The 17,619-nt window shown below is 42.1% G+C and overlaps 2 protein-coding genes across 2 annotated transcripts in view; both read left to right on the top strand.

Moving 5' to 3' along the window:
- Window positions 1–17,619, top strand: part of EIF2B3 (eukaryotic translation initiation factor 2B subunit gamma) — a 148,381-nt gene that overhangs the window by 109,848 nt on the left and 20,914 nt on the right. The window contains exons 7-10 of the mRNA XM_079698740.1: window positions 11,188–11,315; window positions 12,466–12,656; window positions 14,464–14,541; window positions 15,103–15,251. Of these exons, the coding sequence (XP_079554866.1) occupies window positions 11,188–11,315; window positions 12,466–12,656; window positions 14,464–14,541; window positions 15,103–15,251 (546 nt within the window). The remainder of the gene's footprint in view (window positions 1–11,187; window positions 11,316–12,465; window positions 12,657–14,463; window positions 14,542–15,102; window positions 15,252–17,619) is intronic.
- LOC307048454 (vomeronasal type-2 receptor 26-like) lies at window positions 6,384–9,937 on the top strand (the record flags this gene model as incomplete). Its single annotated transcript, XM_079697537.1, is given in 4 exon segments — window positions 6,384–6,422; window positions 9,104–9,228; window positions 9,398–9,876; window positions 9,879–9,937. Coding segments are annotated over 4 exon segments (702 nt in total).

The raw sequence follows: 17,619 nt of genomic DNA, 5'->3' as shown, positions 1-17,619 counted from the left end.
GTTCTTATTACTTATCCATTTTATACATATTAGTGTATACATGTCAATCCCAGTCTCTCAATTCATCACACCACCATCCCCACCCCCACGAGTCACTTTCCTCTCTTGGTGTCCATACGTTTGTTCTCTACATCTGTGTCTCTTATTTCTGCCCTGCAAACTGGTTCATCTGTACCATTTTTCTAGGTTCCACATATCTGCATTAATATACGATATTTGTTTTTCTCTTTCTGACTTACTTCACTCTGTATGACAGTCTCTAGATCCATCCATGTCTCTACAAATGACCCAATTTCGTTCCTTTTTATGGCTGAGTAATATTCCATTGTATATATGTACCACATCTTCTTTATCCATTCATCTGTCGATCGACATTTAGGTTGCTTCCATGACCTGGCTATTGTAAATAGTGCTGCAGTGAACACTGGGGTGCATGTGTCTTTGAATTATGGTTTTCTCAGGGTATATGCCCAGTGGTGGGATTGCTGGATTATATGGTAATTCTATTTTTCTTTTTTAAGGGACCTCCATACTGTTCTCCATAGTGTCTGTATCAATTTACATTCCCACCAACAGTGCAAGAGGGTTCCCTTTTCTCCACACCCTCTCCGGCATTTGTTGTTTGTAGATTTTCTGATGATGCCCATTCTAACTGGTGTGAGTGATACCTCATTGCAGTTTTGATTTGCATTTCTCTAAAAATTAGTGATGTTGAGCAGCTTTTCATGTGCTTCTTGGCTGTCTGTATGTCTTCTTTAGAGAAATGGCTATGTAGGTCTTCCGCCCATTTTTTGATTGGGTTGTTTGTTTTTTTAATATTGAGCTGCATGAGCTGTTTATGTATTTCGGATATTAATCCTTTGTCCGTTGATTCGTTTGCAAATACTTTCTCCCATTCTGAAGGTTGTCTTTTCGTCTTGTTTATGGTTTCCTTTGCTGTGCAAAAGCTTAGAAGATTCATTAGGTCCCATTTGTTTATTTTTGTTTTTATTTCCATTACTCTACGAGGTGGATCAAAAAAGATCTTGCTGTGATTTATGTCAAAGAGTGTTCTTCCTATGTTTTCTTCTAAGAGTTTTATGGTGTCCGGTCTTACATTTAGGTCTCTAATCCATTTTGAGTTTATTTTTGTGTATGGTGTTAAGGAGTGTCCTAATTTCATTCTTTTTTTTTTTTTTTTTTTTTTTTTTTTTTTGTGATACGCGGGCCTCTCACTGTTGTGGCCTCTCCCGCTGCGGAGCACAGGCTCCGGACGCGCAGGCTCAGCAGCCATGGCTCACGGGCCCAGCCGCCCCGCGGCATATGGGATCCTCCCAGACCGGGGCACGAACCCGTATCCCCTGCATCGGCAGGCGGACTCTCAACCACTGCGCCACCAGGGAGGCCCCTAATTTCATTCTTTTACATGTAGCTGTCCAGTTTTCCCAGCACCACTTATTGAAGAGACTGTCTTTTGTCCATTGTATATCCTTGCCTCCTTTGTCATAGATTAGTTGACCATAGGTGCGTGGGTTTATCTCTGGGCTTTCTATCCTCTTCCATTGATCTATATTTCTGTTTTTGTGCCAGTACCATATTGTCTTGATTACTGTAGCTTTGTAGTATACTCTGAAGTCAGGGAGTCTGATGCCTCCAGCTCTGTTTTTTTCCTTCAAGACTGCTTTGGCTGTTTGGGGTCTTTTGTGTCTCCATACAGATTTTAAGATTTTTTTGTTCCAGTTCTGTAAAAAATGCCATTGGTAATTTGATAGGGATTGCATTGAATCTGTAGATTGCTTTGGGTAGTATAGTCATTTTCACAATATTGATTCTTCCAATCCAAGAACAGGGTATATCTCTCCATCTGTTGGTATCATCTTTAATTTCTTTCATCAGTGTCTTATAGTTTTATACACACAGGTCTTTTGTCTCCCTAGGTAGGTTTATTCCTAGGTATTTTATTCTTTTTGTTGCAGTGGTAAATGGAAGTGTTTCCTCAATTTCTCTTTCAGTTTTTTCATCATTAGTGTATAGGAATTCAAGAGATGTCTGTGCATTAATTTTGTATCCTGCGACTTTACCAAATTCATTGATTAGCTCTAGTAGTTTTCTGGTGGCATCTTTAGGATTCTCTATGTATACTGTCATGTCATCTGCAAACAGTGACAGTTTTACTTCTTTTCCAATTTGTATTCCTTTTATTTCTTTTTCTTCTCTGTTTGCTGTGGCTAGGATTTCCAAAACTATGTTGAATAATAGTGGCGAGAGTGGACATTCTTGTCTTGTTCCTGATCTTAGAGGAAATGTTTTAAGTTTTTCACCATTGAGAATGATGTTTGCTGTGGGTTTGTCGTATATGGCCTTTATTATGTTGAGGTAGGTTCCCTCTATGCCCACTTTCTGGAGAGTTTTTATCATAAATCGGTGTTGAATTTTGTTAAAAGCTTTTTCTGCATCTATTGAGATGATCATATAGTTTTTCTTCTTCAATTTGTTAATATGGTGTATCACACTGATTGATTTGTGTATATTGAAGAATCCTTGCATCCCTGGGATAAATCCCACTTGATCATGGTGTATGATCCTTTTAAAGCAATGTTGGATTCTGTTTGCTAGAATTTTGTTGAGGATTTTTGCATCTATATTCATCAGTGATATTGGTCTGTAATTTTCTTTTTTTTGTAGTATTTTTGTCTGGTTTTCATATCAGAGTGATGGTGGCCTCATAGAATGAGTTTGGGAGTGTTCCTTCCTCTGCAGTTTTTTGGAAGAGTTTGAGAAGGATTGGTGTTAGCTCTTCTCTAAATGTTTGATAGAATTCACCTGAGAAGCAATCTGGTCCTGGACTTTCGTTTGTTGGAAGATTTTTAATCACAGTTTCAATTTCACTAATTGTGATTGGTGTGTTCATATTTTCTATTTCTTCCCGATTCAGTCTTGGAAGGTTATACCTTTCTAAGAATTTGTCCATTTCTTCCAGGTTGTCCATTTTATTGGCATATAGTTGCTTGTATTAGCCTCTTAGGATGCTTTGTGTTTCTGCAGTGTCTGTTGTAACTTCTCCTTTTTCATTTCTAATTTTATTGATCTGAGTCCTCTCCCTCTTTTTCTTGATGAGTCTGGCTAATGGTTTATCAATTTTGTTTATCTTCTCAAAGAAACAGCTTTTAGTTTTATTGATCTTTGCTATTGTTTCCTACATTTCTTTTTCATTTATTTCTGCTCTGATGTTTATGATTTCTTGCCTTCTACTAACTTGGGGTTTTGTTTGTTCTTCTTTCTCTGGTTCCTTTAGGTGTAAGGTTAGATTGTTTATTTGAGATCTTTCTTGTTTCTTGAGGTAGGATTGCATTGCTATAAACTTCCCTCTTAGAACTGCTTTTGCTGCATCCCATAGGTTCTGGATCGTCATGTTTTCGTTGTCATTTGTCTCTAGGTATTTTTTGATTTCTTCAGTGATCTCTTGGTTATTTAGTAACGTATTGGTTAGCCTCCATGTGTTTGTGTTTTTTATGTTTTTTTCCCTGTAATTCATTTCTAATCTCATAGCATTGTGGTCAGAAAAGATGCTTGATATGATTTCAATTTTCTTAAATTTACTGAGGCTTGATTTGTGACCCAAGATGTGATCTATCCTGGAGAATGTTCCATGCGCACTTGAGAAAAAAGTGTAATCTGCTGTTTTGGGATGGAATGTCCTATAAATATCAACTAAATCTATCTGGTCTCTTGTGTCATTTAAAGCTTGTGTTTCCGTACTAATTTTCTGTCTGGATGATCTGTCCATTGGTGTAAGCGAGGTGTTCAAGTCCCCCACTATTACTGTGTTACTGTTGATTTCCTCTTTCATAGCTGTTAGCATTTGCCTTATGTATTGAGGTGCTCCTGTGTTGGGTGCATATATATTTATAATTGTTATACCTTCTTCTTGGATTGATCCTTGATCATTATGTAGTGTCCTTCCTTGTCTCTTGTAACATTCTTTATTTTAAAGTCTATTTTATCTGATATGAGTATTCTACTCCAGCTTTCTTTGATTTCCGTTTGCATGGAGTATCTTTTTCCATCCCCTCACTTTCAGTCTGTATGTGTCCCTAGGTCCGAAGTGGGTCTCTTGTAGACAGCATATATATGGGTCTTGTTTTTGTATCCATTCAGCAAGCCTGTGTCTTTTGGTTGGAGCATTTAATCCATTCACATTTAAGGTAATTATCAATATGTATGTCCCTGCTACCATTTTCTTAATTGTTTTGGGTTTGTTTTTGTAGGTCCTTTTCTTCTCTTGTGTTTCCCACTTAGAGAAGTTCCTTTAGCATTTGTTGTACAGCTGGTTTGGTGGTGCTGAATTCTCTTAACTTTTGCTTGTCAGTAAAGCTTTTGATTTCTCCATCAAATCTGAATGAGATACTTGCCAGGTAGAGTAATCTTGGTTGTAGGTTCTTCCCTTTCATCACTTTAAATATGTCATGCCACTCCCTTCTGGCTTGTAGAGTTTCTGCTGAGAAATTAGCTGTTAACCTTATGGGAGTTCCCTTGTATGTTATTTGTCGTTTTTCCCTTGTTGCTTTCAGTAATTTTTCTTTGTCTTTAATTTTTGTCAATTTGATTACTATGTGTCTCAGCGTATTTCTCCTTGGGTTTATCCTGCCTGGGACTCTCTGCACTTCCTGGACTTGGGTGGCTATTTCCTTTCCCGTGTTAGGGAAGTTTTTGACTATAATCTCTTCAGATATTTTCTTGGGTCCTTTCTCTCTCTCTTCTCCTTCTGGGACCCCTATAATGCAAATATTGTTGCACTTAATGTTGTCCCAGAGGTCTCTTGGGCTGTCTTCATTTCTTTTCATTCTTTTTTCTTTATTCTGTTCCGCGGTAGTGAATTCCACCATTCTGTCTTAAAGGTCACTTATCCGTTCTTCTGCCTCAGTTATTCTGCTATTGATTCCTTCTAGTGTATTTTTCATTTCGGTTATTGTATTGTTCATCTCTGTTTGTTTGTTCTTTAATTCTTCTAGGTCTTTGTTAAACATTTCTTGCATCTTCTCAATCTTTGCCTCCATTCTTTCTCCGAGGTCCTGGATCATCTTCACTATCATTATTCTGAATTCTTTTTCTGGAAGGTTGCCTATCTCCACTTCATTTAGTTGTTTTTCTGGGGTTTTATCTTGTTCCTTCATCTGATACATAGCCCTCTGCCTTTTCATCTTGTCTGTCTTTCTGTGAATATGGTTTTTGTTCCACAGACTGCAGGATTGTAGTTCTTGCTTCTGCTGTCTGCCCTCTCTGCTTTCTGCTTTCTTTATTCAGTATTATTTCATGAGCATTTTCCTGTGTCATTAAAAAATTCTTTATGATCAGAGTTTTGCCTGTATGCTATTCTATTATATATGTGTTTGATTGTTTCTTCCATTGTTGGATATTTGGTCGTTCTCTATTTTTTAACATTAAGAAGAATACCTTTTTGTTCAAAGATCCTTTTTTATTGTCTAATTATTTTGTTTATTCAGCAAATATTTATTGAGCATGATGTATTTTCCTTAAGATAGATTTATAGAAATAGAATTATAGGATAAAATAATATGAATGTCTTCAAGACCTTTGTTATGTATTGCCAGTTACTTTTCAGAAAAAATTTTACCAGTTTATACATTGTATGAGAAACACCCTTATCACTAATGAGAATTATTTTAAATCTGCTAATTTGTGAGAGAAATTGAATCTTTTTAAATTTTTATTTATTTATTTGTGTGTGTGTGTGTGTGTGTGTGTGGTACGCGGGCCTCTCACTGTTGTGGCCTCTCCCGTTGTGGAGCACAGGCTCCGGACGCGCAGGCTCAGCGGCCATGGCCCACGGGCCCAGCCGCTCCGCGGCATGTGGGATCTTCCTGGACCGGGGCACAAACCCATGTCCCCTGCATCGGCAGGCGGACTCTCAACCACTGCGCCACCAGGGAAGCCCTGCATCTTTTTTTTAATATTTATTTCTTTAAAATATTTTTATATTTTTTTGAACATTTATATCTATTTACCTATTAAAAATATTAATCTTTTGTCCTGTATGTAACAATTATTTTGTCTTTTTCACTTGGTGGGGTTATTTGTTTGCATCTGATAGTCAAATCTGTTGTTCTCCTTTGTGATTTCTTATTTCTTAGGAGCTTATAATTTTATGACATGAGGCAGGTGTTTCTGGGAAGGCTGTGTATGAGAGGGAAGGGAGAAAGTGAGGTTGCCGAGGCCCAGAGCAGTGGATCCAGCTGCTGGTCTTCAGCCCCAAGGTCAGGATGCTCACAGTGGGTCACAGTGGCCTGTCCCACTTCTTGGCACAGCTTTGAGCTACGTCTAGTTTGAGTACAATGCAGGAAGAGTAATTTTGTCCTCCATTGTGCTGCTAGGCCAACCGCATTATGAGAATTGACCTGATTGCTGAGCCCCAGCAGAGGCAGGTGGGACCTGGCAGGACTGCTTCAGGTCCTCTCCTCAGATCCTTGTCTGGTTTCCTTAAAGGGTTCTGCCTAAAAGGGCTGTGTGCCAAGGCTTGTTTGCTTGCCTCTTGCAGTGACAGTTCTGTTTGGCCTATAGTGTAAATATCATGGCTCTGAAATCCCCCAGCTGTCTATGCTTTGTCATTTCTTCAAAGGGAACTGACTTGTTTTCCACCAGAGGGGGCCAAGGAACATTTGCTACCCACACTGGTTAGGAGCATTAAAAGGGGAGAAAAAAGCTAAGAGTGTTATTTCATTCTTTGAATTTATATGGAAATTTTTAATCTCCATCAAAGGATCAGTAGAAAAAGCACATTGAAATTCAATACAAGAGCTTCCAGCTTACACAGAATTCTTCAAAGATGTTTGACTTGATCTTTTAAAAATGACAAAAACCATGAACTGTGTAGCTCCAGGGTTCCTAATTTTGCTTACCCTCCTCAGCCTCCACCTCTGTCTTGCCTTCCTACCTACACTCCATCTGTGTGGTCCTGTGTCAGCCTGCAGAGCTTCTTTGAATAGGGGCTGAGAGAGAGGGTAGGAAGTATGAAGCAGCAGTCAGGTTTATAGGGCTGCTTATACATTAACCCCTCTCTCAGCCCACATTATCTCATCTTTCAGAGTCTTGTAACTGGTCTCTCTGTGTTCATTCTCCTTATTCCAAGCCTATTTTCACTGTTACCAGAATTACCTTCCTAAGAAATAAAACTGATCATGTCGCTTTCCTGCTTAAAAACTAACCACTGGCTTGTCTCAGTCCAAACTGTCTAGACTGCCACAGAAGGCTTTCATGATCTGGCTCCATTGCCTCCTTAATCAACCTCATCTCCTACTCTTCTCCTTAAATCCATAATCAGGCTACTTTCCACTGGATTATGAATTCTTTGAGAGCAGAAACAGTATATTTCCAAGGCACAGAACAGTGACTGGCATATTACTACAGTCTTATTAAATGCTAAATTAATTAACTAGTGATTTAAAATTCTAACAAGATCACAGTATGAGAGAGAAAACTAAAAATCATATGGTAGTCTTTCATTTCCTTTGCTAAGTATGAATCAGAAGCATACTCATTGTACTAAGGATCAGGTTCCTTCTTCCCCGTTACAGATTCTTGGTCATTTAGACCCAGCATCCTGGCTCGATACCCATGAGGAAGCACCATGCCTCCAGGGACCCAACGAGGCCAAATGAAAGAGAGCTCCGAAGCTCTTGACCAAGGTTGCTTACTGCTTGTATCTGAATGATATAGTACAGGAATGTTTTTGCCTTCTGGAGGTTCTTCTACACATTGATCTTTGGTCTGATTTTCTTTCTGTAAGTGGTGTCCTAGACTGATCTGATTTCATGAAAGTAAATTGAAGTTAACTTTGTTGTGGAAATTCTTTGATAGCCATTGGTAAATAAATACAACTGTTATAATGTGAGGGAGCCCACTCTTAAGTAGAAGGGAAGTTGAAATCTGTGTGGGAAATACTTAGTCATCAGAATGAATTTTAAATTTGCGAAGTCTGAATCAAACTAGGAGAGTAGTACCGTAGAAGCTGTGAGAAAATGAAAGACAAGAAACTTAAAAAAGAGCCTAAAGTTGTAAAATCTGATAATTTGCATAAAAATAGAAGAATCACCTGTAATTCCTCTACTGTGAGGGAGTGTAGAGTAGAAATTGTGTATATAGTCTTTGAAAAGTGTTATTCAACCTGTTAGTGTCAGAAAATGTTTTAATCCATTACCATAACAGAATAAAGGAGAAAAAAAATACAGTGAGCTCCATAGATGCAAGAAAAAAAAATTTTTTAGTAAAAGTCAGTACCCATTAATTGATGAAAGCTCTTAGCAAGTTAGGAATAAAAGAGAAGTTCCTTAACCTGATAAAGGGTATTTATAAAACCAATAACATGTGCCAGGTATTGGCTATAAAGCATGAAGCCCAATATCTACACAGAGGACAGTCAATAAATGGTGGCTTTGATGATAGGGAAAAAAAACTGTAACAATCATCAGTCTAAATGATAAAATAGGGACTTCCCTGGTGGCGCAGTGGTTGAGAGTCCGCCTGCCGATGCAGGGGACACGGGTTCGTGCCCCGGTCCGGGAAGATCCCACATGCCGCGGAGCGGCTGGTCTCGTGGGCCATGGCCGCTGAGCCTGCGCGTCCGGAGCCTGTGCTCCGCAACGGGAGAGGCCACAACAGTGAGAGGCCCGCGTACCGCAAAAAAAAAAAAAAAAAAAAAAAAAAGTTCAGTAAATGATAAAATAGAAGAATTCCCTTTAAAATCAAGAATAAGTAAGGATGACTGGAGGACTCGCGGGGTGGCTCACTGCGCTGTGTAAAGTTTTCTCCACGGGGGGCTGGGTTCACATGGTACGTTAGGCCTCAGTGCGAGGGTCAGGACTCTGAGCGGTGGGCAGTCCCGGGGCTCCCGTAGGAGTCTAGGGAAGGGTGTGGGTCTGGGGCACCCCCATCACAGGCTCCGGCATTCCTCCCCCTTTCCCGCGAGCCATGTTTCCAGCCCTGGGGCCTCAGGCTCACCCCACTGGTTGGCCTGGAGCCTCGGTTTCCTCCTAGCTCTGGGTGCTGCCGTCCCCTCCTCAGAGTTCCCCCTCTCCCCATCCTTTCACTGGTGTGACTTTGCCCCCAGGGGGCTTTTAGTCACCTGCGGAGGCATTGTTTCTGTTGTTACAAATGGGAGGGGCTGCTAGTGGCATCTAGTGTGTGGAGGCCACGGATGCTGCTGGACGGCTTACACCGCACTGAACAGCACCCGTGACAAAGCATTATCTATAGTGCCCGGGTTTGGAAACCCTGCTCTAAGGTCTTAGAGTCTTCAAAGCCCTGGATGAACTTAAAGACAAGTTATCTCTGGAGTTCAAGTTTGAGTTGAAACCAGCCTCAAGTTTCGCCTGTCCTCACCCGTGGATTTCTGTGTGACCAGGTGGCTTTGGAAGAACTACCAATACGTCCCGGCATTTCTCTTGGCCATTGAGGAAATCAATAAGGACTCCCATCTGCTCCCCAATCTGTCCTTGGGTTTCAACCTCTACAATGCCTTTCCCAGTGACCAAAGGACCTTGGAAAGTGCCCTGTTTTGGCTCTCTGGAGGAAATCAGACTCTCCCTAACTACAACTGCCAGGGACAGAGAAAATCTGTGGCCATTGTTACAGGAACTGCATTGGCATTTTCAGCCGAGATTGGAACAGTTCTGGAGCTCTACAGAAGCCCACAGGTCACGTATGGTCCTTTTGATCCCATCCTGAGTGTTAAAGACCAGTTCCCATCACTCTATCAGATGGCCACTACGGACAGCTCCCTGGCTCAAGGAATGATGTGGTTATTGCTGCATTTTGGCTGGACCTGGGTGGCGCTATTTGTATCTGATGATTTGAAAGGCGAGCAGTTCCTCTGGTATCTGAAGCAGAGATGGTGAAGAAAGATAAATGCCCTCCAGAAGCAGGACCCGCATTGATCACCTGATGGCATCTGGAACTGCATCCGTTTTTGAGGAAAGTCCAATTTACCAACAGTGCTGGAGACCACATATCCTTAGATGAAAAACAGAACCGTGTAACATGATAGGATATCCAGAGTGCTGTGAATTTTCCTGCTGGTCTTGGGCTGCTGGTTAAAGTAGGAGAGTTTGTCACCAATATTCCATATGGTCAAGGCCTGGTCATCAATGAAGAGATGATAGAATGGTCTGTTGTCTTCAAAGAGGTACAGAGTCATTTCAGTCTTGGAGATAGACATTAAGGAGGTATCTGAAGCATGTCCAGATATGAGACTGAGTATGCACCTCCTTAACTCAGTCCTAAATTCACATTTAAACTTTTTTCTATGTCATCTTAACCACATATATTCTGAGCTAATGCCTATAAAAAGAACAGGTCTCTGTATAAGCTCTTGTTTTAAATTTCAGGTGTATCTGTTCATACAGCGGTCAAGTGAATAAAATGAATGGAGTTATGAAGTTAAAAAAAAAAAAGGATGACTATTAGTACTTCTATTCAGCGTTAGTGTATTGGAGGTCTTAGCCAATATGGTAAGATAATGAAAAATAAGGATTAGAAAGGAAGAAAGGAAATTGTTGTTTACATAGTTGGTATGATTGCCAGAATCTACAGATAAAATATCAGTATTAAGATTGTTTATCAAGGCAATTGGCTACAAGATCAAAATACAGTGAATTGAGTTTGTATTGACCAAAAAGAAGAGGAAAATAATTATTTAAAAGGCACCATTTATAACAACAAAAAAACTAAGATACTCCAGATTAATCTTACAGAAAATATGCAAGACCTTTACAGAAAATGTTTTATGTTTTTTTAAGTAACTTTTTTTCAAAAGGCCAGAGCATTCTACCTTCTCATGGGTTATTGCCAGTTAATAGTCAAAGCACCATGTTAAGATACACACACGTGCACACACATACAAACATGCAGGCACACACTTTGTAGATAAGTCTTGTAAAAGACTATTTTCTGCATAGATCAGGGAAAGGGCGTCTCAGACTCAGTACACTACCCTCCCACCTCCAGCCTGAAGCTGAGAGAGAATGTAGGTCCTCTGCTTCTCCAGAACTGCCAAATCCTTGTCATTTCTAATCTCTATCAGTCCCAAGGTGGCATGACAGGAAGGAATTTAGCTTTTCCTTGGATGCACAGTTTTTGATTCTGATTGGATCCAGATAGTCAGATTTCTTATATTTGACCACTCTTTCTTCCTAGGTCAATCACTTCCATCCGGAGTGAACTGATTCCATACCTAGTAAGAAAACAGTTCTCCTCAGCTTCATCACAACAAGGACAAGAGGAAAAAGAAGAGGATCTAAAGAAAAAGGAGCTGAAGTCCTTAGGTCAGTGCTTGAGTTGGTGCAGTAAGGTAGGGGTAACAATACCTTTGGAAGAATGGCTGGGCAACTTAGTCCAGCCCAAGATGCCTGTCTCAAGGCAGCAGGTTTTCATCTAGCCAACAGTTAGGACAGGCTAGCTGACGCCACTCCCTGAGCTCTGGGTGGGCTTGCTCAAGCAAATCCTGTCACTGTGCTCTTCAGGGACAGGCTAATCATGCCTCAGGTCCATTCTCTGGTTAACAGCTCTGGTTTGGCTGTGTCCCTCTCTAGACCTTTTTGACTTTGAACTCTGCGCACCACTTCTCAGTTCCCCTATTCTCTAGGCTCTGGGAGCCCCACTCCTGACTAAACTCAGCCTCTCCTGTCAAGGGAAGAAAGGTGAAGGGCTGTATAATGACAGTCCAACCAGAGCCAACAGACTATCACCTTTCCAGGATGTAGGGACGAGGTCAGTCTTGTTTGCTCTCATATCCTTGCCTGGTCCCTGGCCCAGTCCTGGGCTCATAGTAGATGTTCCAAAAAATGTACTTATCAAAGGAATAAATGGAGACAGTATAACATGATGGTTAAGATATCAGGGCTTAGCATCTCAGACCTGGGTTTGAAATTTTGCTCTGCCATTTATTAGCTCTATGACCTAAGGCAGGTTATTTAGTCTTCTGAGCCCCAGTTTTCTTACCATAAAATAAAAGATTTCAAATGATTGTTGTACGAGTTGAAAAACTGAAGCCCAAGTCCTGTGCTATTTCTCTCATAGCACAACTATCTGATATGATAATGGAGGCTAGCAGCACAAAGCCAACATGGCTGGTCACTAAAGCCTGGACAGTTGCTTCTGCTACCCCATGGTGTACAAGAATCATCTATTTTATTTTCCGTAGTAGTGCTTGATTGTCAGTCAAACTTGCTTATAGGACCTCTTTTTAAGCATTTTTATATCATACGGTATTTCAGATGTACAGGAAAGCACATTGCCTCTTTTAATTTGACTTAGGCTTTCAGGTTTTAGTGGAATTTCCCCAGGGTCCATGCTGCATGGGTGCATTGCGAGGGAAGAGGTTTGAGCTGTACCCTCTTTCAAAACTTGACTGATTCTGTATCCTCTCTGTCATGTCTCTCGTGTACTTGCTCGGTTTGGGTATTTGTTTTGAAGATATTTACAGTTTTATAAAAGAAGCCAATACGCTGACCTTTGCTCCCTATGATGCCTGCTGGAATGCCTGTCAAGGAGACAGCTGGGAAGATTTGTCCAGGTCACAGGTGCGCTGTTACGTCCACATCATGAAAGAGGGGCTCTGCTCTCGAGTGAGCACCCTAGGACTCTACATGGAAGCCAACAGACAGGTGAGAGGATGGATTTAGAAGGGAAATCGTGGGAGTTCCTGTCCCAGGAACAGACTGAGCCTTTTGTCTTATTTCTTCATTAGATACACAGTGACTTGTTCAGAATCCCTCTCATTCAAAAGGTACCTGGCATGTCAGGAGAAACCATTGGGGTACCCAAGTACAACAAAAGGGGAAGTGAGGGGTCTGGTCCATAGAGGCAGAGCCTCTGTGGCTCCAAAGAAAGGCCAAGATCTCCAAGAAGGCTTAACTTCTGGCCTGTGGGTTGAACAGCTTTCTTCTGTTCTGCTCAGCATGGGCATATCTACAGCACTTCATAAACAAGCAGATAAATACTGTGTAATCATTACTGTGATGACGTAAACATAGGCACACAGAGGAAGCTTTCTTAAGGAGGCAAAGGAGCAGAGTATAGAGTAGCCAGATGGCAAAGCATCAAGGAAGGAATGTCCATGAGAGAGAAGTGTCTGGAAAACAGCATTAGAGCATGAGGAGTCTTGCCAATCCACCCTTTTAATCCTGAGGTTTGTGAGATATGAAGAATGAGTAGCTTCTATTGAAGGGGAAGCAGTGCCCTAAAGGCAGGCCAGGTTTTAGTTAAGGCAAGGGGTGAAAAAGGGGGACAGTGAGAGGCCGAGTGTGTGCAGGAGCTCTTTATTGTGTAGCAGGCACAGGAGGAAGGGAACACTGGGATTGGTATTGAATCCCTGAAGAAAACCTGACTCAAGACTCTTCAGGACCCACACCATGTGGTAGATGTGGTCCCAGCCCCAGACCTCAATCTGGCCTCAACCTGGATTGGTTAAATCCAAGGGAATCCAAGCTAGAGAGTTTATGAGAAACCACAACTACTCCCATGTTTGCTCAGGGCAGTCCTGGGTAAAGTTAGCCCCAATTTAGGGTTAAAGGTATAGAAAGCTTCCTTAATTTGACTTTTAGTTCTCTTTCTTCAATTCTATGACTAGAGTCTGTCCGACTGGTCTGAAAGCAAGTCCACAGATAACCTGAGGCCCAAGAAGTATCCTCTGAAGTGTCAGCAGGGGCTGTGCATCAGACAGGCCTGAATGGCCTTGGCTGAAGTGTAATAGCGGAGATCCCAGGGATAGGAACTGAGGGATTAGCCTTCACATCTCCATTGTAGCCAGTCTAGCAAGGCCTCCCTCAGCTAGTGTTTCTACCACACACAGTGCTCTGACCAGCATTCTGCCCATGCTGGAGAATCACAGATAGACACACTATCTGTGCCTTCCTAATGGGTCCAGAGATAAAACATTCCATACCCATAACGTTTTCAGTTTTCTCATACTGGAAAGAGAATAGTGTGAATTTCCCCTTCAGCATTTTATTTTGCCTGGTGAAGAACATGGATGCCTTCTCAGGGTCTGTCCTGATTGTGGAGTTGTCTAACATTACTCCCATCCTCACCTCATGCATGGCCACTGTGGTCCAGGAGGTGAGCAGGAACCTAGGATGACTGTGGTCAGGCCTCAGGAAGCTCCTTGATCTCTTTAGGCCTCCTCTCCCAAGTGCTGCCTGGGTATCTCAAAGGCTTGTCTCACAGCCTCCCAGCTGAGGGAGGTGGCATTACTTTCAGGGAAGAGAGTCTCAGCTAGAAACTGAGGATAAGATTATCTAGAAGCTGCTTTGTAAACAATCCCTGTCCTCGGGGAAATGCATCAGCCTGCCTCATCCAGACAGGAAGCTGTGGCTGAAAACTCCCCACATCTCTGCTGGACACAGGGTTCTACTTAAGGTGCTTTCAGGTGTTTTCTGGTCTGTCTTTAGTGACCAAACCTCTTTCCTCAAGGTGTCCAAATTGCTACCCGTTATCTGTCCGGAAGAATCACTGGTCCATTCATCAGCCCAGATTGTCAGCAAACACCTGGTAAGTGCTAGCTTGGACAGGGCAGTTATGGGACAGTGTCTGGGTACACTGAGGCTTGTCCTTGAGAAGCTGGTTTGGGGCTTCTCCCCAAACCAGCTTCTCCCAGCTTCTCCTCAGGTCAAGCCCTGAACCTCATTGGCCCCAGGGAAATCCCAAACTGAGTTCTGGTTATAAAATCTTACCTTCCAGCCCAGGCACTCAAGAAGATTGCCTGGACAGGTGCTGAGCCCAGCCACACAAACCCTGTAAGGAAGGTCCGTTATATAGTCTTTGGACTCAGACACAGGAGCTTTCCATCTCTATCCCTCTTCTTACCCTGATTTGAGCACTGTCTTCAGGAGAGCACGTCTATATACACAAGTACATGAGTGTGTAAGTTTGAGTTGGTCTCAGAGATATTATGTGACCTTGTGGCCCTGAGAAATACTGATGATGATCCCTCTTGCTAAAGTGTCTGTAGGGAAAGATCCCATTAGACCCAGCTCAAGGGATCTGGAGGGTTGGTTTGCAGTTGGTTGAGATGGGTGGACAAGTTTTTATATTTATATTTGCCTTTTGCAGGTTGGAGTTGACAGCCTCATTGGGCCAGATACACAGGTTGGAGAGAAGTCATCCATTAAGCACTCAGTCATTGGTTCATCCTGTGTCATAAGAGATAGAGTGACTGTCACCTGTTCCCTTCTCATGAACTCAGTTACCGTGGAGGAAGGGTATGTTTCCCCTTGTACGCACTTGAGGCAAGGCCCCTGGTATCTCTGGGAGGCTTTGGAGGCCAATCCAGCCTAGGAGAGGCATCAGCTTGGGGAGAGGAAGAAAGGGGAAAGGATGAAAAAAGGAATAGTGCCTAGGCCTTGGTTTTGGCTCCATAATATTTAATATGGTCTCTGAAAGCATTTCCATCAGTCTTCTCATACTTATGACAATTGTAGTCCTGGGAGAAGCTGCCTTCTCTTGCTTTGATATTCTACATGATGGGATGGCCACAGTAGTGAGCCACTGGCAGGACTGGAATGACACTGTACCACTGTCTAAGGGTCACCTTCCCCTATCTCAGTATCCCACAGCAGCCCTGAAGAAAGCAGAGGCCTAGGAGGACTGGGCATATAAGCCACTTTCCACTTTTGAGGGAGAGCTTCTCTGTTACAAGTTATAGAGAATCTTTCCCCATTTTAAGATGCTTTAGAATGCCCTAAAATCTTAGTTTATGAACAGCCTGAACTTGGAGTAAGACTTGAATCATGCTTAATAAGATTCTTCCTCTGTATGGACCTCAGGTTTTTTCCTTGTATAAAATGCAAACATTAGTGGTAGAAGAGAGGAAAGATATTACAAATGGTTTTCAGACTTTTTAGAAAGGAAACTTTTTCTTAAGATAAATCTTAAGCAGAAACTCATTATTTAAAACTGGTAAAGGCACAGTTGTTTGGAATACAGTGGGGAAGGAGCACTTATCCTTCCTATAGAATGTGAAAACTGATCTATAAAACAAATTTTAAAAACCACTAGGCTAGGGAATTCCCTGGTGGTCCAGTGGTTAGAACTCTGTGCTTTTGCTCCCGGGGCCCAGGTTCAATCCCTGGTCAGGGAACTAAGATCCTACAAGCTGTGTAGCGCAGCCAAAAACAAAAACAAAAAAACACCACTAAGCTAGATCAGCCTGAGATAGATTCTAGCTCTGACGTCTGTTGATTTCTCTGTCCGGGAACTGATAGGAGAGAAGGATAGGGGAAGACTGAGGCCAGTGAAAGCTGAACTACCTCTCACAGCTGCCCTTGAGGGATTAAGCGAAGCATTTTGGGGAGAGGCAGTACATAGGGATAGAACTAAAGGTTAAGCCTTTGCTCTTTAGGAAGAGTGGCTGATGGAAGACAGTAGACAGGGTGGAAATGAAAAGTACCGTAATAAAAAACCAGGAAAGTTGGAGACCATTGGGGATATTGGCCACCAAGACCTGTCCTCCCCTAAGCCTACTTCCTGACAACTCCCAGAACCCTGGCAAAGAGGCCTAGAGCCTTCTGTCAGGAGTTTGAAAGAATCTTTTCTGGTGAATTTGACCAGCCCAAGAAGAAGAACCTGAATTTATTTACATGAGAGATTTCTAACAGCCCAGTCAAATCACGCTATAGTGAAAATTATGGATGGCAAATTCCATTCACGTGCTGTTTTAGAATCCTTTCCTAAATATGAAGAGATAATCAAAGATTACCAGAGATCTAAAGAAAGCCTCTATCATGAAAGATAGAGACCAAATCAAACAGATAGAAAAAAGCAACTTAAAAAGAGATAGAGACTCTGCAGGGAGAGAAAGATGCTTTCAAACAACCTGTCATTTCAAAGAACAAAAAAAAAACTCTAGGAAATTTAAAATATGATAACAGGGCTTCCCTGGTGGCACAGTGGTTGAGAGTCCGCCTGCCAATGCAGGGGACACGGGTTCGTGCCCCGGTCCAGGAGGATCCCACATGCCGTGGAGCGGCTGGGCCCGTGAGCCATGGCCACTGAGCCTGCGTGTCTGGAGCTTGTGCTCCACAACGGGAGAGGCCACAACAGTGAGAGGCCCGCGTGTTGCAAAAAAAATATATATGATAACAAAAAGGAAAACCTCAATAAAAGAATTGGAAGGTAAATTTGAAATTTCACAAAAAGTAGAACAAAAATATAAAGAGATGGGACATAGAAGAGAAATGATAGAAAATTAGAGGACTAGTCTAGGATGTCTAACATCTGAATACCAGTTCCATAAAAAGAGAGCTGAGAAATCAGAGAAGGAAATTGTTTAAGAAATAATATAAGAAAATATCCCAGGGCTTCCCTGTGGCGCAGTGGTTAAGAATCTGTCTGCCAACGCAGGGGACACAGGTTCGAGCCCTGGTCCGGGAAGATCCCACATGCCGTGGAGCAACTAAGCCTGTGCACCACAACTACTGAACCTGCATTCTAGAACCTGTGAGCCACAACTACTGAACCCACATGCCACAACTACTGAAGCCCATGCACCTAGAGCCCGTGGTCCACAACTAGAGAAGCCACCACAATGAGAAGCCCACGCACTGTAACAAAGAGTAGCCCCCACTTGCC

Source organism: Hyperoodon ampullatus (assembly GCF_949752795.1).
Source record: "Hyperoodon ampullatus genome assembly, chromosome: 2".
Lineage (NCBI taxonomy): Eukaryota > Metazoa > Chordata > Mammalia > Artiodactyla > Ziphiidae > Hyperoodon > Hyperoodon ampullatus.
Note: the sequence above shows the minus strand (reverse complement) of the source record. Positions and strands in the feature narration are given on the sequence as shown.